The 22,870-nt window shown below is 38.9% G+C and overlaps 1 protein-coding gene across 2 annotated transcripts; it reads left to right on the top strand.

The window, feature by feature from the left end:
• The first annotated feature begins 7,383 nt into the window (after positions 1-7,383).
• On the top strand, positions 7,384-20,395 carry LOC307129868 (NACHT, LRR and PYD domains-containing protein 3-like). Of its 2 annotated transcripts, XM_079822660.1 has the most exons (11): positions 7,384-7,596; positions 7,802-7,897; positions 8,046-8,159; positions 8,384-8,497; positions 8,592-10,400; positions 11,839-12,009; positions 12,872-13,042; positions 14,168-14,338; positions 16,682-16,852; positions 19,393-19,571; positions 19,945-20,395. In XM_079822660.1, coding segments are annotated over exons 2-11 (2,952 nt in total). In that variant the 5' UTR covers positions 7,384-7,596; positions 7,802-7,847; the 3' UTR covers positions 19,947-20,395. The 2 variants fall into 2 exon arrangements, with proteins under 2 accessions (XP_079678786.1, XP_079678785.1); XM_079822659.1 differs by having other exon boundaries at positions 7,384-7,897.
• The last annotated feature ends 2,475 nt before the right edge of the window (positions 20,396-22,870 follow it).

Genomic DNA, 22,870 nt, shown 5'->3' with positions numbered 1-22,870 from the left:
AGTGCGCATGCTCTGCTTTCAGTCAGTCGTCATAAGCCCAGAGAGCAGAATGTACGAGCGGGACCGTTTGTGCATGGTGTGCATCAATAAGTAAATGTAAGTTGACTGTTTACCAAGTTAATGCTAGATGCTGGTTAAGGAGTTTGTAAAGCCTTGATACAACGTCATCCTGACATTGAGTAATGAGTATTTACCAGTGTTAAAGCTGTTCGCGTGCTGTCGATTGCATGTGAACGTGCTTGTGTTTAATAATAACTTGCAATTCGTATTATATACATTGCCACCAGTGTTTCGTTTGTATCCATGTGTGAGTGATCATCACTTTAGCAGCTGAGGCACTTGCTATTTCAAGTTAATGTACACAATGTTTCTAATTACGTGCTTTCAGTTAAATCACGTCATAACTAGTTTTGGTTTTGAGCGCTTTACCGTTTCTGACCACTAAGTGGCAGTATTGGTTTAGAATTTAATTGCTTGTATATTGATTCCTTTATTTTGTTCTAATTACTTGATAAATTTGTTACTTGAAAGATTTATGTTGGAAACAATGTATTGAGAAAATGTTTGAGCAATAATACTCAGGACATATTGTTAATATATATCTTTATTCCTTTCTCTTTGTAGCCACACACACACACACACGTGCATCTATTCATACAAACCTGTGTACTGCTGTGTTATGTACAGCTAAAGACTGCCAACAATTAAACCTTGTTTGTTTGGAACTGATCGAATCCAGTGTGTTCTTACCGACACCCCACTGAGGAAGCTAGATTTGAGCCATCACCTAATACAGTCCAACCCTTCCAGTACTACTTTCGAACACCCCAACTGAACAAGCCAAGGCAGAGGCGACAGCGGCAAGGAAACCAAAACCCCATCAGGTGACCTAATGGAGAAAAATAAACCTTGGGAGAAACCAGGCTCAGTCGGGGTGCCAGTTCTCCTCTGGCCAATTAACAGCATATGATTATTATTCTGGCAACTTTACAGGTCAGAGGTCATAATAGATCAGAATAATAGATGGGTTTATTTAGGATGACATTTATTCATCGATTTAACAATTATTAAATAGGAATATTCTAACAATCGGAGTCATCACGCCGGAGACAGGTTTATTGAGGAAATTTTTTTACAATTTTGCCTGTTATAGGGGGGCAATCGTAGCTTGGGTAGAATATCCTCTCCGAGCCCCTCTATAGCAGACAGCAAGCCAAATCTGTTTACCACTTTCACTAAGATTATATGGGCACACAAACTCGTGAATGCTGGTTCTGATAGAAAGGTGTCAGAAAACACAGTGCATTGCAGTTTGTTGCGTATGGGGCTGTATAGCCTTTCCCTCAAGTGTTTATCATATAGCGTATCTATTGTACATTTGGATGTCTATTTGTGAATATTGTATACTGTACATTGTATATTATTATTATTATGGCTTAATGTATATTGTTTTAATGGATATTTTGTCAGGATCCTGCCCTGACAGTCTTGTCTGTTTTGTCCTTGTTTAGTGTTTCTTTGTTTGTCTTGTGCTTGAGCACATGGCTGTGTCTTTGTTTGTGTGTTCCTCTCGTCCTGCCTCCTTGTTTCCCTTTACCACGCCCCCTTGTTTAGTCATTGTCTAGTCCTTGTTTCACTAATTGTGCTCACCTGATCCTCATGTGCTCTGGTCCCTTTATATTGTGCTACTTTCCCTCATGTCCTTGCTGGTTCGTTGCGTTTGTGTGCATTCGTTGTCTGGCTTATCTTGTCCTTGTGATTGCTGTTACTCTTGCCATAGTTATAGTTATTAGCTTTGTTTTCCCCTAGCCTTACTTTTTGGTTTTCTCTAGCTTTGGTTTTGTTTTCTCTCTAGTTTAGTGATCTTATTTTTCTTTCTCTAGTTTCCTGCATAGTTGCTGTTTGGTTTTTTACTTTTCTTTGATTCTAGTTCCAGTCTTTCATTTCTAGTATTTATCTAGCTCCTCTTGTTTGTTATAGTTTATTATATCTCTTTTGTTTTCCTTTTTAGATTTCTGATACTTAGTTGCAGTTTCCCTATTCTTAGGTTTTATTTTTCGCTCTTGTTTATCTTTTGTTGTCTTGTCGTGTGTGTGTCTTGTGTTGGTTCCTGCCCTGTGTCCTGAGTCTCCCTTGGCCACTGTCGCTTTATCCCGGGCAGTCAAGACTGGAGCTGATTCTGGGAGAGGACATCAAGTCTCAGGTTCCTGGCGTTCCTGTCCGGGTTTTCCCACCATCGCCCTGCCTGGTGTTGCTTCCAAAGCCATCCGCAAGCTCATGGTCTCCCTGGACTGGTCTCAGTGGTCGTCCTCCCTGCCTGTCATCGTGGTGTCTGTCCCCTGCCCTGCTGTTTGAACTCACACCTTGTCACTTCCTTGTTGTGCCCTGTCTAGAGTCGTGTTAATAAAGTCTTCATTGTTCACCCTGCATCTGGGTCCTAAGTTTCAGAATCCCTGACAGAACGAACCAGCCAGTTTGGACCCAGCAGGATGAGCTTCCGTATTGTTCCTCCAGCAACTGCTCAGGAGAGGGTGGCGCTCCAGCGGGGAGTGGCATCTCTTCGCCAACAGGGCCGGGAGGTGCGGTCCTTTGCCCAGTTCTTCTGGACTATGGCTAAGGGCCTTGAGTACGATGATGCAGCCCTCAAGGATGCTTTTAACATCTGTCTGGATGACCCTCTACCACAGTGGGAAATGGAACAACTTCGGGTCCTGGACTTCTGGAACTTCTCCAATTACCTGCATCATCGCGGGGATTGGCAGATCCTGACACCATCAGAGCCTGTCTGTAGTGATGACCTCACTCTTCCTCCTTCATCGAGTCAAGCCATTGAACCTCTGTTTAATCCTACTGAGAAACGAAGGTTGAGAAGGAGAAGGGCGGCTCGGACAGCTGCATCAGTCTCTGTTTCCACCAAGACAGTTCCAGCCGTTCCTGCCAGTTCAGAGCCCGTAGAGTGTGCTGTGGTACATCCTGAGCCCATCAAGTTTGCTACGGTCATTCCGGAGTCAGCTCCTGCCAGTCCAGAGCCAGTCGAGTCAGCTCCTGCCAGTCCAGAGCCAGTCGAGTCAGCTCCTGCCAGTCCAGAGCCAGTCGAGTCAGCTCCTGCCAGTCCAGAGTCCGTCGAGTACAGATTGTCATGCCCTCAGAAGCGGAGGAAAAGGAAGGCTAATGTTGATAAGTCAGATGCCCTTCTAGAGGCCCCTAACCTGTTGGTCCAGGAGGGCCTGAATCTTTCAGCTCCAGCCCCTGTGCCCAGTCCAGTGTCGGCTCCAGCTCCAGCCCCTGTGCCCAGTCCAGTGTCGGCTCCAGCTCCAGCCCCTGTGCCAAGTCCAGTGTCGGCTCCAGCTACAGCCCCTGTGCCAAGTCCAGTGTCGGCTCCAGCTCCAGCCCCTGTGCCAAGTCCAGTGTCGGCTCCAGCTCCAGCCCCTGTGCCAAGTCCAGTGTCGGCTCCAGCTCCAGCCCCTGTGCCAAGTCCAGTGTCGGCTCCAGCTCCAGCCCCTGTGCCAAGTCCAGTGTCGGCTCCAGCTCCAGCCCCTGTGCCAAGTCCAGTGTCGGCTCCAGCTCCAGCCCCTGTGCCAAGTCCAGTGTCGGCTCCAGCTCCAGCCCCTGTGCCAAGTCCAGTGTCGGCTCCAGCTCCAGCCCCTGTGCCAAGTCCAGTGTCGGCTCCAGCTCCAGCCCCTGTGCCAAGTCCAGTGTCGGCTCCAGCTCCAGCCCCTGTGCCAAGTCCAGTGTCGGCTCCAGCTCCAGCCCCTGAGCCCAGTTCAGTGTCGCCTCCAGCTCCAGTTCCTGAGCCCAGTCCAGTGTCGGCTCCAGCCATTCCTGAGCCCAGTGAGCATGCCAAGCGCTCTACTGCAGTCATCCCAGAACCCGCCAAGCGCTCTACTGCAGTCATCCCAGAACCCGCCAAGCGCTCTACTGCAGTCATCCCAGAACCCGCCAAGCGCTCTACTGCAGTCATCCTAGAACCCGCCAAGCGCTCTACTGCAGTCATCCCAGAACCCGCCAAGCGCTCTACTGCAGTCATCCCAGAACCCGCCAAGCGCTCTACTGCAGTCATCCCAGAACCCGCCAAGCGCTCTACTGCAGTCATCCCAGAACCCACTGCAGTCATCCCAGAGCCGGTCGAGTGCGCTCCTGCAGTCATCCCAGTGCACAGTCCAGTGCGGGCTCCAGCCCACGAGCACGCCAGTGCTGCCCAGGAGGGCGCTTACGAGCCGGTCCCCGTGCACGCCAGTGCTGCCCAGGAGGGCTCTCACGAGCCGGTTCCCGTGCACGCCAGTGCTGCCCAGGAGGGCGCTCACGAGCCGGTCCCCGTGCACGCCAGTGCTGCCCAGGAGGGCGCTCACGAGCCGGTCCCCGTGCACGCCAGTGCTGCCCAGGAGGGCGCTCGCGAGCCTGTCCCCGAGCACGCCAGTGCTGCCCAGGAGGGCGCTCGCGAGCCAGTCCCCGAGCACGCCAGTGCTGCCCAGGAGGGCGCACATGAGCCAGTCCCCAAACTCGCCAGTGCAGCCCAGGAGGGCGCTCCCGAGTCAAGTCCCGTGTCTGTCCCTGAAGTCTTGAGGAATGTTAAGTTGTTTCCTGAGTCTGTTCCCCAAGGATCCACCTTCCGTGCCAATGCAGTCATGGTCCCTGAGTTCTTCCCTAAATCTGTCCCCAATCAAGAACTTTTCCCTAAGACTGTTTCTGACACCAAGGTCACTTTCAAACCCCACCCATTAGAGCAAACCCATGTTCCCAGGAGGACCCGTAGTTTTGTCCCTACCCCTCCCATCCCACCCTCCCTTTTACCTGGTCCTTATGGGTTCCCGAAGTCAGCACCTCCCTGGTCAGTCCCTAACTACTCTCCTGGATTATTTTCCTCCCCAGTTCTGCCCCCCGGGTTTCCTGTCTGCCCTGGTACTCCCAGTTTTGTTCCCCGCCCACCCTCCCAATTGTTACCACCTCTTTTTCCTTTGCCCAGTGTGGACGCCAGGAGGCGTCCGTTGGGGGGAGGGTACTGTCAGGATCCTGCCCTGACAGTCTTGTCTGTTTTGTCCTTGTTTAGTGTTTCTTTGTTTGTCTTGTGCTTGAGCACATGGCTGTGTCTTTGTTTGTGTGTTCCTCTCGTCCTGCCTCCTTGTTTCCCTTTACCACGCCCCCTTGTTTAGTCATTGTCTAGTCCTTGTTTCACTAATTGTGCTCACCTGATCCTCATGTGCTCTGGTCCCTTTATATTGTGCTACTTTCCCTCATGTCCTTGCTGGTTCGTTGCGTTTGTGTGCATTCGTTGTCTGGCTTATCTTGTCCTTGTGATTGCTGTTACTCTTGCCATAGTTATAGTTATTAGCTTTGTTTTCCCCTAGCCTTACTTTTTGGTTTTCTCTAGCTTTGGTTTTGTTTTCTCTCTAGTTTAGTGATCTTATTTTTCTTTCTCTAGTTTCCTGCATAGTTGCTGTTTGGTTTTTTACTTTTCTTTGATTCTAGTTCCAGTCTTTCATTTCTAGTATTTATCTAGCTCCTCTTGTTTGTTATAGTTTATTATATCTCTTTTGTTTTCCTTTTTAGATTTCTGATACTTAGTTGCAGTTTCCCTATTCTTAGGTTTTATTTTTCGCTCTTGTTTATCTTTTGTTGTCTTGTCGTGTGTGTGTGTGTGTGTGTGTGTGTGTGTGTGTCTTGTGTTGGTTCCTGCCCTGTGTCCTGAGTCTCCCTTGGCCACTGTCGCTTTATCCCGGGCAGTCAAGACTGGAGCTGATTCTGGGAGAGGACATCAAATCTCAGGTTCCTGGCGTTCCTGTCCGGGTTTTCCCACCATCGCCCTGCCTGGTGTTGCTTCCAAAGCCATCCGCAAGCTCATGGTCTCCCTGGACTGGTCTCAGTGGTCGTCCTCCCTGCCTGTCATCGTGGTGTCTGTCCCCTGCCCTGCTGTTTGAACTCACACCTTGTCACTTCCTTGTTGTGCCCTGTCTAGAGTCGTGTTAATAAAGTCTTCATTGTTCACCCTGCATCTGGGTCCTAAGTTTCAGAATCCCTGACATATTTAGTGTATATTGTTTAAAAGTAAATTGTGCTGTGAGAACTGCACTCACATTGTGTAAATTATTTATTGTTTATTGTAGTGTATACTGTGCTGTGAGTAATTGTGTGCGCATCAGATGTGTAATCTGATGTTGCTTTAAAATGGCGTACGTCTCATGTCATGACTGCTATGTTGCTTGGAACTGCACCTAAGAATTTCACCTACTGTTGCACTTGTGTATATGGTTGTGTGACAATAAAGTGATTTGATTTTTTTTTTTTGTGCAGTGTAAGTGAGGACATACATCATAGTTAACAAGATTTAGGGAACGCAAAATTGGATTGGAACGCAGCCAGTGATGGAGACAGAGACAGCACAACATATCTGGCCAATGGGAATGAAGACATGCCTACAGGAACAGGGAGCAAGTCAGTAGAGTAAATTAAGTTGGAATAATTAGGGGTCTAAGCACTGAAGGTGCTGGAAACCATTTGTATTTGTACTGTTTTGACATTTATCCATAGACCCTGAAAGAATATCATATGTTATTCTTATTTGTTTTCATAGTTTTGACCCATGAAACATTGTATTCTAATAAATAAGCTACCAAAATTGTAGATACGTGAGCAGGTAGGCTATATTAGGCTGCTGTCACTTAAAGACCGAATACAATAAATTGAATCCAATACATTGACATATATTTTTTTTATTCACTGTTTACATTCGGTTAAGACATTACCAACTGTGTTTACCATGATAATTGCTGTTTTGCCATACTTTTGTGTATTCGTCTATTCAAGCGCAAGAAGAGTATTTGGACGCCCTCTTTTGCATGCTATGGATAGAGGAAGAGTCATGGGGCTGTTCTGACAATTTGTGCTAAAACAGTAAATCTATCTAATCACCATACAGCTTTACCATAAAAGTTCACTTCCAGCCTATGATGAAGTCATTAGATACATTAACAACAATTTGAGACCATTTATGTAATTTAATGGGAAATGTGAGTGGCGCTCTGTGGCACAGCAGGATTTTGAACAGCTCGACCCCCTTTATCCTTAATCGTTCAGTGCCACCCCGGACAGTAAAAAATAAACGTATAGAAATCGGTGATCTCCTAAATACTTAAAGATCATTTTATGAACGATTGGACATTGCTAACATTTTTCAACTGTGTTTGGAGTTTTTAGACGGTCCCTTACACTCCATAAGGGAATATACAGCGAATATTGACCAAAAAGTAACTTTACCGCCCAATAATTTTGCCATGCTATACTCTATGCCAACATTATATATGAATCGAATGCATGTAATAATTTATTCAGGGACCAATGCACAAAACCTGGGATTTGAGATCGAGCCTGTGACATCATCATCATGTCACAAATAGAAAGTGAAAGTAAATGTGCAGACTTGATGCTTCGCCATTTAAACAACCACAATTGATTCTACAAGAATATCAACGTTTATAGGAACATTTATAAAAGCTAAGTCATGAATTTACGTGTAGATACTAACAGAAAAGGCGGAGGAGGTTTTTAGTCGATATGTAATAAAATGTTGATCCCGGTAGTGTTCAGGTCTCGAGACAACCGGTAACTTCCCCATTAATATTTTCTCTGAATTATGTAAATAGTTCAGTAAAATGTGTCCGATATATTTTATTTTGAAGCACATTAATATGGTTTCATTGTTTTGTGTTGTCTGTGGTTTATTTTAGCATTTGAGTGACCGTCTCGTGATCCTGAGAGGCAGGGAGAAAAAGCTGAATTATTGTATTTGTTTGTCCTTTCCATCCAGAGTCAGTTGTGAAGATCATATTCTGTTTTAACTGCTTAGCTTCATTATGGATGACACACAAACATCCAGAGATGAAGATTTTTCTTCAGGATACAGGTACTTTGAAAAAACACTAGATTAAGTCGCCTTTAAATGATAATTAAAGGTCTGAAGATGGCAAGATGGTTTGTTAGGATGCAAGAAGATGTTTGATGATAAATGCATGCAAGACGTTATCTTGAAGTGATTAATCAATCTGTTATAGTTCAGTTCATCAGAAGAGATCAGAAGCAGAGCCCAGCTGTGTGTCAATGAGGAGTGACGCGTCTATGGATCATATAATAGAGTTTAAGAATCGAGATAAACAGACTGTTATCAGGTATAACAATATGATTAACATTTTATTTTATGGTGTTTTTATCTTCATCTTATATTTAAACATTGTTGCTCACACAGAAGGACACATCTATGAGAGCACTTAGGCCTAGTTAAATTTTACAGATTTTTGTATTGACATATTGTAAATAAAAGTAAAAGTGCACTTTAACGTGTTTTTTAAGTACAGCAATTCAAATGAATCACTTTAATATGTCTTTATTATAGTTCAGTTCATCAGAAGAGATCAGAAGCAGAGCCCAGCTGTGTGTCAATGAGGAGTGACGATTCTATGGGTCATCCAGTACATTTTAAGAGTGGAGAAACACAGACGGATCTCAGGTATACCATTCCTGTAAAAGATTTTATTTAAAGATATATGGTACAGAATACAACAAAAAAGGTATTGTAATAATGTGGTATTTTAATTTTACAGACATGAAGTCCTCAACAGTTTTAGATCAAATCTGATGAAGAAGTTTGAGTTTCTGAATGAGCGAACAGCAAAGCAGGGAAACCCAACTTTCCTGAATGAGATCTACACAGAGCTCTACATCACAGAGATTGAAAGTGGAGAGATCAGTAATGAGCATGAGGTGAGGCAGATTGAGATTCAATCCAGGAGAGCAGCAACAGAGGACACACCGATCCAATGCAATGACATTTTTAGACCTTTACCTGGACAAGACAAACCCATCAGAACTGTGATGACAAAGGGAGTCGCTGGCATTGGAAAAACAGTCTCTGTGCAGAAGTTCATCCTGGACTGGGCTGAAGGGAAAGAGAATCAGGACGTCCAGCTCATATTACCACTTCCTTTCAGAGAGCTCAATTTGATGAAGGACAAAACACTCAGTCTTTCAGATCTTCTTCATGTCTTTTTCCCTGAAACGAAAGAAATGGAGATATCCAGTGACAAATATAAAGTGTCGTTCATCTTTGATGGTCTGGACGAGTGTCGCCTGTCTCTGGATTTTCAGGGAGATGTGAGGTTGTGTGATGTAAGTGAATCAGCCTCAGTGGACGTGCTTCTGACGAACCTCATTGCGGGGAATCTGCTTCCCTCTGCTCTCATCTGGATCACCTCCAGACCAGCAGCAGCTGATCTCGTCCCCTCTGAGTGTGTCCATCGAGTGACAGAGGTACGAGGCTTCAATGAGCCACAGAAAGAGGAATACTTCAGGAAGATAATCAGTGATCAAAGTCTGGCCAATACAATCATCACACACCTGAAGTCATCGAGGAGCCTCTACATCATGTGCCACATCCCAGTTTTCTGCTGGATCTCAGCCACTGTTCTAGAGAAGATGTTGAGCGAAGCAGAGAGTGGAGAGATTCCCAAGACTCTCACTCAAATGTACACACACTTCCTGATCCTTCAGACCTACATCAAACAAGAGAAAGACTATGAGAAGCACGTGACAGATGAAGACATGATCCTCAAACTGGGGAAAGTTGCTTTTCAGCAGCTTGTGAGAGGCAATGTGATCTTCTATGAGGAAGACCTGAGAGAGTGTGGCATTGATGTGACAGAAGCATCAGTGTACTCAGGATTTTGCACTCAGATCTTCAGAGAGGAGTTTGGCTGGTATCAGGGGAAAGTCTTCTGCTTTGTTCATCTGAGCGTTCAGGAACATCTAGCGGCTCTATATGTGCACCTCTCCTATACAAACAACAACTTGAATGTTTTTGACCAAATCACCAAACAGAGTTTGCTATCTACAGTTAAGAGCTGGTTTCAACACAATTCATCAGAACATGGTTCATTGTCTGAACTTCATCAGAGAGCTTTGAATGAGGCTCTACGGAGTAAAAATGGACATCTGGACCTTTTCCTGCAGTTCCTTCTGGGTCTGTCAGTGGAGTCTCATCAGATTCTCCTACAAGGACTAATGAAACAGACAAGAAGCAGATCTGACAACAATGAGGAAACAGTTGAGTACATCAAGAAGAAGATCAGGACCATTGACTCTCCAGAGAAATCCATCAATCTGTTCCACTGTCTGAATGAACTGGGTGATGATTCACTAGTGGAGGAAATACAACAGAATCTGAAATCTGGAAGAATAAAGGAAGCCAAACTCTCTTCATCTCAGTGGCCAGCTGTAGTTTTTGTGTTGTTGACATCAGAGAAGAAGCTGGCCAGGTTTGATATTAATAATTTTGTTGGAGGAAACAATAAACCTGAAAAACTAAAGGTCCTTCAGAAACTGCTGCCTGTGATCAAAGAATCCAGATTAGTTCAGTAAGTATCACTGAGAACAATCACTTCACTGTTAAAACATTAAGAAAATAAAAGTTAATAAATCGTCAGTGTTGCAGTTGTTGTCTAGAGTTCAGTGGTCAGCATGTTGATGTGTTTTCTAGACAATATAAAATTCCTTCAGACATTCAAACAAAGTCAGAGAATTTGCATATGAATAAATAATTCAGGTTTACCAGTTGAATGTTCTTGCACATTAAGAAGGAATTTGAATATTTAAATATTTGTTTTTAAATAAATAGCATAAAAAAAATGAAAACCAAACAAACAACTGGAGAAACAGATCATTTATCAATTAGCTCAAATCTAAAAAACATTTGCTGTATGGTTAACATAGCAGAGTCATACATTTATATTTTTACTGTCAGATGGACGATTAAACATTTATTAAACTTTAAGCAAAAATGTAGGTAAACTTAACTTTTTAATTTGACTGTGAGATTAACAATTAAGAAACAAATCACTGAGCATCTGAATTGAGTGCGGGTTTTCTAGTAAAGTGCAGATGTAATGTGTAGCAACGGCTCCACCATAACAAGAATAGCAATTTATGATTTACAAGTCATTAAAAATATTGGAATGGATTTTCAGCAAATTGATATGAATATTATTCGAACAATCTATTAGTCTGCATTTACATTGCACGTATCTTTTTTGACATGTCATTTTGCAGCGTGTAATTGGCCAGCGTGTAAAATAAAAATAGCACTTGAGCCTTGAAATAGCACTCACTTTACAATCACTAAAAAGCTGTCTTACATGTCAGTTAGTGATCTCACAAAGTTCCATTATAATCAATAAATTTGTCTACACTGCATAATGAATCTCTTACTTGCATTGTGTTTTTGTTAATGAGAGGATTTGTGAGCGTGCAGAACTCTACAGCTTTTTGAGCAGTGAGTGGATTCTGACTAAATGAAGCACCTCTGACTGGCCATTGAGTTCAAGAGATCAATAAACATGTCTGTGATTGGCTACATTTCTCAACACTGCAAAAACACACTGTAAATAGAAACATTTGAGGTTTTCAAGACCGCAAACACAAAAGTGCACTAGAGTGATTGCCAAATCTGTTTCGTCAACATGATACTATTACAGGATCAACTGGGGGTGCTTATATTTATATTTGACTTTATGTTTTTTACCCATGTTTTAATTTTGAATAAAGAAATTATTTATGATCAAATTAATTGTCGGACCCCTGCAGTACCGGTGCCGACCTCCGGTTGATGACCCTTAGTTTAAAGTTAATAAATACATAAATATTAATTTAATTCAGTCTTGACATTTTTTATTAGTGTGAGTTTGACCATGACACCTAGATAAGAATTTGACATTGTTAAATTATATTGGAATTGAAAGTTGTTGGATAGATATTTGACAGTGTTTAACCTTTTATTTGATTTTCATATCTCTACAGGTTGAGTGATTGTGGTATCACAGATGAAGGTTGTGCTGCTCTGACTTCAGCTCTGAGATCAAATCCCTCACAACTGAGGAAACTGGATCTGTCTGGGAATAAAATAGGAAAATCAGTGAATCTGCTGTCTGATGTACTGGAGGATCCTCACTGTAAACTGGAGAAACTGTGGTATGATCATATTTGACTCTCACACATGAATCACAATGTAAAGTGTATTTAAAGTGTTCAGACTCTTTTTGTGTATTATTATTATTATTATTATTACATTTATTATTACCACTTTCTGTTTATTATTATTATTATTATTATTATTATTATTATTATTATTATTATTATTATTATTATTATATTGTGTAAAATCACAAACACACACAAATTGACACTCCATACATATTACAGTACATAGTACAGATCTAAGTAACAAAGTAAAACTAACATATGTAGTGAATAGTGTCACTTATTAAAACAAATTTTGTATATGTAACATGTCTGTCTGTTTAGTTTATCTTTAAGTTGTGTTTTCATCCTGTCACGTGTTCCTTTGTCTTAGTTTCCAACCACTTGTTTGTCACCATAGTTACCCTCGTTAGTTATGTTAATTTCATCTGTGTTCAGTTAATAATCTCGTTTCAGTTTGCTATTTAAGTTCTTCCCTGTTCCTCACTCTTTGTCTGGTAGCCATTATGGTTGAGTGTGCTTCCCATGTTGTTCTTATGTGTTCCTGAGAGTTTACATTAAAGTTTATGTTATATTTGGATCTCCTGAGTCTACTTCCTGTTCCTGTGCAACCCATCGTGACAGTATAAGACAGACATTAAATATAGTGCAAATAAGAGATATTATTTTTTCCTGATTGAATGATACTTTAGATGTTGTATGATCCTGTTTTGTGGCATTTTACATCTCAGTCTAATGATCCATCAAACATATCAATTGGTGCTTTAAGTTTTTACTTTACTTTACTTTAATAATAGATTCCTTAAACTGATTTGATCTGAGAGAGTGAAGAATGTGTCATTGTTCTCTACAGGTTGAGGGAATGTGGTGTCACAGATAAAGGTTGTGCTGCTCTGACTTCAGCTCTGAGGTCAAACCCCTCACACCAGAGAGAACTGGATTTGTCTAAGAATAAAATAGGAAAATCAGTGAACCTTCTCTCTGCTGTACTTGAGGATCCTCGCTGTAAACTGGAGAAACTATGGTAAGATCATATTTGACTCTCATGCATGAATGTAAAGTATATTTGAAGTGTTCAGTCTCTGCTGCTGTGAGTTTGACTGATTAAGCTGTAAATGATTGAACACATGAGCTGCTCCTCAGTAACATGATACTGCAGGACTGAGAGTAACACTGAAATACACACTTTCACATCACAATCAACATTTCAGTCTCTTGACTTGAAATAGACTCAAACTCAACAGTCAGAACTGAGAACAGTGCAGTGGTGTTCTTAGGTAAGATCAAATATTGAATGCTGATGTTGAAAGAGTTAGAACAATAATGAATTTGAAGAATTTAAAATACTGAAAAGAAAAATGAGAAGGGAGATTCAATGACTCAGTGTAATGGGAACAGAGAGAAGCAGGAATATTACAAAGAGGATGGAACAATGTTCAAAATACCAGCAACTGAGATAAAATCAGATCTAAGGATGATAGTGTCAAAAATAAAATAAAAACACAGAATGTCAGTGTATTGAAGGGTTTGAAGAAGTATTTAGTGCTGATCAACTATCCAGCTCAGACACATGAAGATTTTAGTGACCATAGTTTCTTACAGTCTACTGAGGGAAAGAGGTATGTTGAATCTTTATTTCTGCCATAGTCCTTTTCAAACTGTCATTGATTCATTAAGTTTTTTAATGATATTAGAAAGAGGATGTGTGTTTGTCTAACCCAGATTAAATCATTTGTGCTCCTGTTTTTGATCCAGCAACCATTTACTGAAGGTTTAGTCGCTTCTGGATTAATACTGCTTTTCCTACTGCTCTCTTTACTTGTTTTTGTACTTGTTCTTAAAATGGAAATCAGTAAAAAAAAGTATATTTAGTTTGATCCTTCACCACAATATCAGTGAATCATGCAGTGATTTACAAACATAGCTAATGTAGATTATTTCTTCTGTGACTCTGTTATTATTAAACTTTCAATGTAAATTGTGATTTGAAGCACAGGTGTTATAAGCTTTTTAAATTTCTTTATTTTCATGACTGATAAATCTCCAATTGAAATGTAGACATTTTAATAGTCTGATTAAAAATTGTGATTTGTACCTGTTCAATTTATCTGAACTGAGAGAGTGAAGAGTGTGTCATTGTTCTCTACAGGTTGAGGGAATGTGGCGTCACAGATGAAGGTTGTGTTGCTCTGACTTCAGCTCTGAGATCAAACCCCTCACACCTGAGAGTACTGGATCTGTCTAAGAATAAACTAGGAGATTCAGTGACTGTTCTCTCTGCTGTACTGAAGGATCCTCACTGTAAAATAGAGAAACTGGGGTAAGATCATATTTGAATCTCACACATGAATCACAATGTAAAGTATATTTGAAGTGTTCAGTCTCTTTCTGCTGCTGTGAGTTCAGCTGATTGAGATGTAAATGATTGAACACATGAGCTGCTCCTCAGTAACATGATACTGCAGGACTGAGAGTAACACTGAAATACACACTTTCACATAACAATAAACATTTCAGTCTCTTGACTTTAAACAGACTCGAGCTCAACAGTCAGAAATGAGAACAGTGCAGTTGTTCTTAGATAAGATCAAAATATTGAGTGCAGTTGTTGAAGGAGGTAGAACAATAATGGATTTGAAGAATTTGAAATACTGAAAAGAAAAATGAGAAGGGAGATTCAGTGACTCAATGTAATGGGAATAGAGAGAAGCAGTGATATTACAGAGGATAAAAACAATGTTGAAAATACCAGCAACTGAGATAAAATTAGATCTAAGGATGATAGTGTCAAAATCAAAGAAAAACACAGAATGTCAGTGTATTGAAGGGTTTGAAGAGGAACTCAGTGCTGATCAACTATCCAGCTCAGACACATGACGATTTTAGGTACCATAGTTTCTTACAGTCTACTGAGAGAAAGAGGGGTATTGAATCTTTATTTATATCATAGTGCTTTTCAGATCTTCATTGATTCATCAACCCTCTCGAGTTGCTTTTTTTCTTATCAGTGCCAAAAAGACTCAAATAACTCTGTCGTTTTTTATCATTCAGGCAAGAGTGTTATACATCATTATAATCTGTTACGTTTCAATTTGTTTTGTGTACAGTCACAATAAAACAAAATGTTTTGCTTTTTGCAAAATAAAGAAAACAAATATGATCCGCGGTCTGCAGCCTCTCTCTCAAAGACGTTCATTTAGATAGTCTTCAGAAAAGGAACTCTAGCTTAGTGAATACTTGTCTCACAAACATGAGACATATGTCTAAAGAAACATTGAAATGTCAGGTGTTAAACAATGTAAACCAAATCGAAAACAAATATGCTGTGTTTATGTAATCTGTTCGAAAAGAGAGTGATGTCAGTCACCCGCGAGCCACTTCATTATCCGCTAATGCAACCACGCCCACGGAGAGCGTGCTCTTTCAGATTCAAATACTAACGATGCAGAGTCGACGCCCACACATCAACTTCATAGACTGTAAAAACTCATACAAACATCTAGTGAAGCGCTGTAACGTTACTTCAACTACATCGTTTTGAGACGCGTTGAGCAATAATTCACCTCATGAAAAGCTGTTCATTTCTTAAAGCAACGGATTCAGGGTTGATTGTAAGGTAGGCTTTATTCTGTTAAGTTTATTCTGTTAGCATCTGTGAATATTAAACGCAAAAAGAAAGTTTAAATATGAATCCTGCTGCATGTCATACACGCAAGACTGTTTAGAAAATATTTATTTGGGCTGTTTTGGACAGATTATGATATGTTTATTGTTAATGTCTGCTCAGATGCTATAAATATAGTACCAGTCAAACGTATATTGCTTCATATTGATGTTTAATTAGGCCTATTATAGCCTAATGTTATTATTTTTTTTTTATTTAATAACAAAGTTTGTTTTATCGAGTTAATATCGAGTTTTGTTTTGTAGAAAGTAATTTTTTTTTGTTTTGTAGAAAGTGAATTACTTTCTTTAAAGAGAATTTCATTTTGTATAAATTATATCTTAATTTTAATTATTTATTATTTAATTTTTTTGCATGAGACTACAAAAACACCCATTAGTCAAAAGTCTTTTGTGTGTTTTGAGGCCTTAATTTTAAAGCAATTTTTTTTGTTTTAAAAAACCATGCATAAACAATTTTCTCTCAAAAATACATGCATGTAAATACATGTTGCTCACATATTATGGGGTTAAGATTTTTATGAAACAAGAAAGAAGTTTGTTTGTCTAACCCAGATTAAATCATCTGTGCTCCTGTTTTGACCCAGCAACCATTTACTGAAGGTTTAGTCACTTCTGATACTTTAATTAATTCTGCTTTCCTGCTGCTCTCTTTACTTTTTTGCACTTGTTTTTAAAATGTAAATCAGTAAAAAATGTGATTTTGTTTGATCCTTCACCACAATATCAGTGGATCATACAGTGATTAACAAACATAACAAATGGAGATTCTTTCCTCTGTGACTCTGTTATTATTAAACCTTCAATGTAAATTGTGATTTGAAGAATGGTGTTAGAAGCTTTTTAAATTTCTTTATTTTCATGACTGTGATAAATCTTCAATTGAAATGTAGACATTTTAATTGTCTGATTAAAATTGCGATTTTTAACTGTTCATCTGATCTGAACTGAAAGTGAAGAGTGTCATTGTTCTCTACAGATTGTGGGATTGTGGTATCACAGATGAGGGTTGTGCTGCTCTGGCTTCAGCTCTGTTATCAAACCCCTCACACCTGAGAGAACTGAGTCTGTCTAGGAATAAAATAGGAAAAGCAGTGACTCTTCTCTCTGCTGTACTGGAGGATCCTCAGTGTAAACTAGATATACTGAAGTAAGATCTTATTTGACTCTCACACATGAATCATAATGTAAAGTATATTTGAAGTGTTCAGTCTCTTTCTGCTGCTGTGAGTTCAGCTGATTGAGCTGTAAATGATTGAACACATGAGCTGCTCCTCAGTAACATGATACTGCAGGACTGAGAGTCACTGAAATACACACTTTCACATCACAATTTCAGTCTCTTGACTTTAACCCTTCTGTACAGTTTGAGTTGTCAGAAATATCAGTTAATGTTTTTTCTTTACAACCCCAAATCAGAAAAAGTTGGGACAGTATGGAGAAAGAAAAAGACCTGTTGCAGGTCTGAATGACAGGAAAGGATGCATATTTACAAATGACATGAAGTTGACCAGACAAAACATGAAATATTTTTTGTTCATATTGTCTGCAATGAAATACAAGTCAAAGTAAATTTAGAAATCACTTCTTTTTTTTTATTTGCGTTTTCCATACTGTCCCAACTTTTTATGATTTGGGGTTGTAGATTTTGTGACTTTCTCATTTAGGGTCATGAATATGCATGCAAAATTTCAACACACTGATATGTTTTGACATATACACACAAAATTACTATTACGTTAATGTTCGTGGGTCAATTTGACACACATTTTAATGTTCTATGGCAACTGTGCATACCTAGAATTATAACATTTCTTGGTTATATTTTGTTATTTTAGTATGTTTTACTATCATATGGAGCTAAAAATAAGCTTTCCCCCAATTATTTCAATACAGAAAAATATTTTGTCAACCCCGTATGGTAAAACTGAGCTATCATTTATTTTTTCAAGTTATCACTTTGTTATATATCAGAGCTCTTCAATTCTAGTCCTGAAGTGCCAGTTTCTCTCTGAGTTTAACAACTTTTTATTTTCAAAATTTGAGAATAATAAAAAGTTGTTTTACCTGTTAACTGTCTCCACTTTTTGAACATAGACTTCTAAATGACTTTTCCAACTAACATTTCTTGAATCTTGAATACTTAAGAGCACAGACTTAAGTTTAATCTTTTTAAAGGGAACACTTCTCGTTTTTGAAGTCAATATATCCCTTTAAAGCAGCACTAGGTAGTTTTTGCTCTCGGGGTCCCCCTTCAGTTGAGAAACAGTATTGTCCTCTACTACTGTCGTAAACTGTCATTCTACATCAGTGGATGCATCGCATGTGCATTTGTTGACATGACAACTATGATAGCCCTGAACACTGCAGGAGTTCACATGCGTGTTCTGCTTGCATCGTGTGTGAAATGTCTTCATCCCAGGTACAGTGGCATATGTTTCAGCATGTCATATGAATATCATTTCATGGGTTTTATTTCTTTCAAACGCCAAATGATCGCGATGCTCACGTTTACAAGCCAGCGTCATTATAGTAGCCTAGTCTATTGGTTCCCGTTTTACAGAATCTATATGATACTTCAATTCAATGTTTGAGTTGTAGGAAATAACCATATATCGTCAATATTATAATATCAAGCTACCATAGATGAATCTGCAAATTTGAAAAATCGCTTTGCATTATAGCTTGAGGAAAGACAAATAGACAAATATCACAGACATGTTAGGTATCCTAAAATATTATTTTGTACGTCTTATGTATTTATTTGCAAGAATGTAGCCCCTCCTCCTTCAGCTCACGCCAATGAGCAAACGCTGGCCCAATGTTGATCCTCGTCCTGCCTTTAATCCGATCACTTTCTCGTTTCCTCTTTTTGCTTTCCTCCGACAAAACCTTTGCTTTCTTATTTTTCTGTGCTGCTTCGGCCATGACTATAACATTCGGCAAACAAATGATAGTTTTTCTCGCACGTCCAAATTTAAGGAAGTGGGGGTGGTGGTGGAAGTGACGTATATGCCGTAAAGCAGTCAAATTTTGTAGTTCTTTTTTTTCTCGGGTTACTACCCGAAACCCGAAGTTTAAAAGTACGATTAAAAACAATACAGACCCCGTCAGGCTATGGCAGACGTGTCATTCAACCTATTGTAAGTCGATGTATCATCACAAGAGGTTTGAAAATATATTATAAAGGTTGAAAAGTTACCTAGTGCTGCTTTAAGATTGATACAAGAAAGTGGAAGTTTGTATGTCTAACCCAGATTAAGTCATCTGTGCTCCTGTTTTTGACCCAGCAACCATTTACTGAAGGTTTAGTCACTCCTGGTACTTTGATTAATACTGCTTTTCCTACTGCTCTCTTTACTTGTTTTTATACTTGTTCTTAAAATGGAAATAAGTAAAAAAAATATATTTTTTGTTTGATCCTTCACCACAATATCAGTGGATCATGCAGTGATTAGCAAACATATCAAATGTAGATTCTTTCCTCTGTGACTGTTATTATTAAACTTTCGATGTAAATTTAGATTTGAAGCACAGGTGTTAAAAGCTTTTTAAATTTCTTTATTTTCATGACCGTGATAAATATCCTACTGAAATTTAGACATTTTAATTGTCTGATTAAAATTGTGATTGTACCTGTTCAACTTATCTGAACTGAGAGACTGAAGAGTGTGTCATTGTTCTCTACAGGTTGAGGGATTGTGGCGTCACATATGAAGGTTGTGCTGCTCTGGCTTCAGCTCTGGGATCAAACCCTGGACACCTGAGACAACTGAATCTGTATGGGAATAAACTACAGAGATCTGATGTAATGTTGCTCTCTAAGCTGAAGAATGATCCACATTATAAACTGCAGAAACTATACTATTGTAAGTATATTATTATTTAAACATTCTAAAATGACCCAAGTCCATTAACAGGCCTCATATATGGAGAATATTAGATAATAATTAATCTCCACTTTAGAGCTGTAAACCGTTTTAATAAGAGTTTAATTCAGTGATGTGAATATGATCTATGAATATGTGAATATTTTCATCTCTTCATCTCTGTGTGTAAGTGATTAAGAGAGAGATATTTATCATTTACTGTTATTAATCTATTAGCAGTTTTCCATTCATATCTGGCTGTAATATGAATACTAATATCTGGCTGTCTTTTGTTCTGAAATTATCAACTGATGTGATGTGACACCAGTAATGTCTCATACTCATATGTGACTGTGTGTGTGTTTTATTGTAGGACTCTCAGTATTTAAACTTCAGTCCAGTTTCCTCAGGATCAGCTGATGGTGAATAAGGAGCCGCTACAGAGACTGAAGACACAGAGACACACAGCGATCACACTGACGTTTGTGTATGACTTCACACCAGTTTCTTGTTTTATAGTAATGGCTGAAATAGCAACTTTGAATTGTTTCAAATTTCTTTGTTATCCATTACAATAATGATGAAGATGGTGTAACACTCAGAATACACAACAAAAGATTAAAGCAAAGTGAAAAAACAAGCCATAGACAATAGATTTATTGTGCAAGTCTGACTACAGAAGAGATAGATGTTGTAAATGTGTCTACCAGAAGAAGGCGACAAAGATTAGGCAAATAATCACTGAACATTTATTTCTGTAAAATATATTTTTTTTATTAATCTATTTTTATATGATAAGCTATTAAAATTTCCACCTAAATCGTCCCATTCTTTTACTGGTTTCTTTTTCCTTCTGCCTCTGAACAGTTCATTACTAAATACAATATTAATCATATTCCTCTTGATATCAAGTATTTCTAAAGTCAGCAACAGAAAGCAGTGATATATGAGAGTCAGTTAACTTAACTCCTCACTTTATATTAAAAGGAAAATAACTGCCTTATGTCAAATAAAATGAACAGGAATTATGAAATTAAATATTTTATTGTCCATTTGCATAGACATTTGTCTTTACCTCAGGACACTCTCAATAAGATCTGTATATATCACCTTTACTCACACCAAAACTACTTAATTTCCTCAAAATATATAGTCTCTGCATAGACTTCTTATAGATTCAGTCCATATTTAGAATTCAGTTCAAATGATTATCCAGAAACAAGATATTTAAAATTTCCAACCTTTTCAAAAGTTTGGCTGTTAATATTATTGTATAACTTAATTTGTTCATCATAACATATTTTCATCATATAAAGCAATCGCATCTCTTCAGTAAAATTTGGACTAAACTGCTCGATTCAGTTTTACGTTCTCTTTATGAACTTTTTTATGAACAGAAAACTCTCAGATATTTTTAAAATAACTTCATTTGTGTTTGAAGATGGACAAAAGTCTTTCAGGTTTGGAACGACATGAGGGTGAATAAATTATGACAAATTTTAATTTTTGGATGAACTATCCCTTTAATGTTTTGATTAGCAGAGATGCGAATGAAAAGTTTTCTTCTGATTGTATAATTTCTGCAAATGAGCTGAATTAGTTTTATAGTAGATTTGATACAGATGATTATAATGTGAATGTGTGTTAGGATAGAACTGGACCCTATAACACTGACAGAGACGAGGTTGTATCTAGTCTTGTTAAGGGTGAAGGCAAAGGTCCTTAAACACTGTGTGCATCAGCTGAAGACTGTTCTGAGAAGATTGTTTCAATATTTACTTGAAATGTTGTGCCCTATTCATAGAAATGAATACGAGTATCAGTACTGACTATGTTCTGAGTAAATATATGGAAAGGGTACTTGCATATCTCACACTTTCTTTGAGGACAGAGACAGCCATCAGTTTGCTTACAGAGAACAAAGAGGAACTGAGAATGCAACATTGACATTAATGAATATGGTCAATAAACACCTTCTACTATGGAAGCACATGGGTGGCAAATTTCAATTTGCAATGTAATATGCAAAATGGCAATGCAATAAAATGCGGTGCATTTAAATATTTAAATTGACATTTTCCATACCATGTGTACAACATTTGGAGCAAAATAATCATTCAAATTAAATAATATAATTTACATTTGCTATTTCCTACACTGGTTATAACTTAATTAAAACGTATAATTTAAACATATATTTTAACATGTAAACGTAGTCATTGTCTGATAAGTTAGCCAGGCAACAAGTCAGCTGCCTAGGTTTTCGGACGCAGCCAATGGCTACCGTCAATTGTCTGGTTACCAACATTCTTCATTCTTCTTCTCCAATATTCTTTTGTGTTCAGCAGAATAAATAAATTCATACAGGTTTGGAACAACTTGAGGGTGAATAAATGACAGAAATTTAATTTTGGGGTGAACTATCCCTTTAAAGCTGCAGATTCACCTTATGCACCTTAATCTCTTTAAATATCACACACTCTATAATAAATAAAGGCTGGGTTAAAAGCAACCCAAGTTGACTTGAAAATGGACAAACCCAGCGATTGGGTTGTTTTAACCCAGCAATAGGGTTGTTTTAAGCAAACATTTAACCTAACCGCTCGGTTAAAACAACCCATTTGCTTTTTTAGAGTGCAAAGTAGCCATGCCAGTCACTTTCTCGATAAACCCAAGATGTAGTTTTTTGTGATTGTGTTTCAGTGGAAGCAGTCTAAACTGAATGGAGATCAGTTACATTCCCCAAATTTTATTGGAATATGAATGATTACCTGATTTCCTCGGGAATTCCCCAAAAAACATTACTAAAGTGAGATGCATTTTTTAAGAATGTAGAAAAATGGATGCTGCCTTCAATGGAGTGTCTATTTATACAATTGCAAATAGCACGCCTTGTTGGCAAGCGCTATTTGCACCAACTCTGCCCAACAATGCCTGGTTGGGCTACACAAGACTAAAAGAAACCCCATACATTTCAATGCCATCAGTGGTGTAGTCAGTAGAGCTTAAGGCTTAAGAAACTTGGTGTTGTGTTTTGACGCATGTTTGAAGCCGCCTTTTGCAGAGTTCACTCTTCTATCTTTTCCCATCACATATCACAATGGAAAGGCATTTACATTCATTGAAGATTTTCTAATAGTGGAAATAAAGTGCCTAACGAAATGTTTATTAACAATAAAAGTATGTATTGGGCAGGTGTAGGGAGGGCTTTTATTGTCCTATTAAGGTGGCATCCATTTAATAATTGTAATAAATTTAATCACTTACACTCTATGTTATTATTGCATCCTGTTAATGTA

The sequence above is a fragment of the Gobio gobio genome (assembly GCF_949357685.1).
Source record: "Gobio gobio genome assembly, chromosome: 8".
NCBI lineage: Eukaryota > Metazoa > Chordata > Actinopteri > Cypriniformes > Gobionidae > Gobio > Gobio gobio.
Note: the sequence above shows the minus strand (reverse complement) of the source record. Positions and strands in the feature narration are given on the sequence as shown.

Coding starts and splice junctions, on each gene's coding strand:
- LOC307129868 (XM_079822660.1), top strand. CDS start 7,848: ATGGATGACACACAAACATCCAGAGATGAAGATTTTTCTTCAGGATAC. Junction 10,401..11,838: donor AAAGAATCCAGATTAGTTCA/GTAAGTATCACT, acceptor ATATCTCTACAG/GTTGAGTGATTGTGGTATCA. Junction 12,010..12,871: donor TGTAAACTGGAGAAACTGTG/GTATGATCATAT, acceptor TGTTCTCTACAG/GTTGAGGGAATGTGGTGTCA.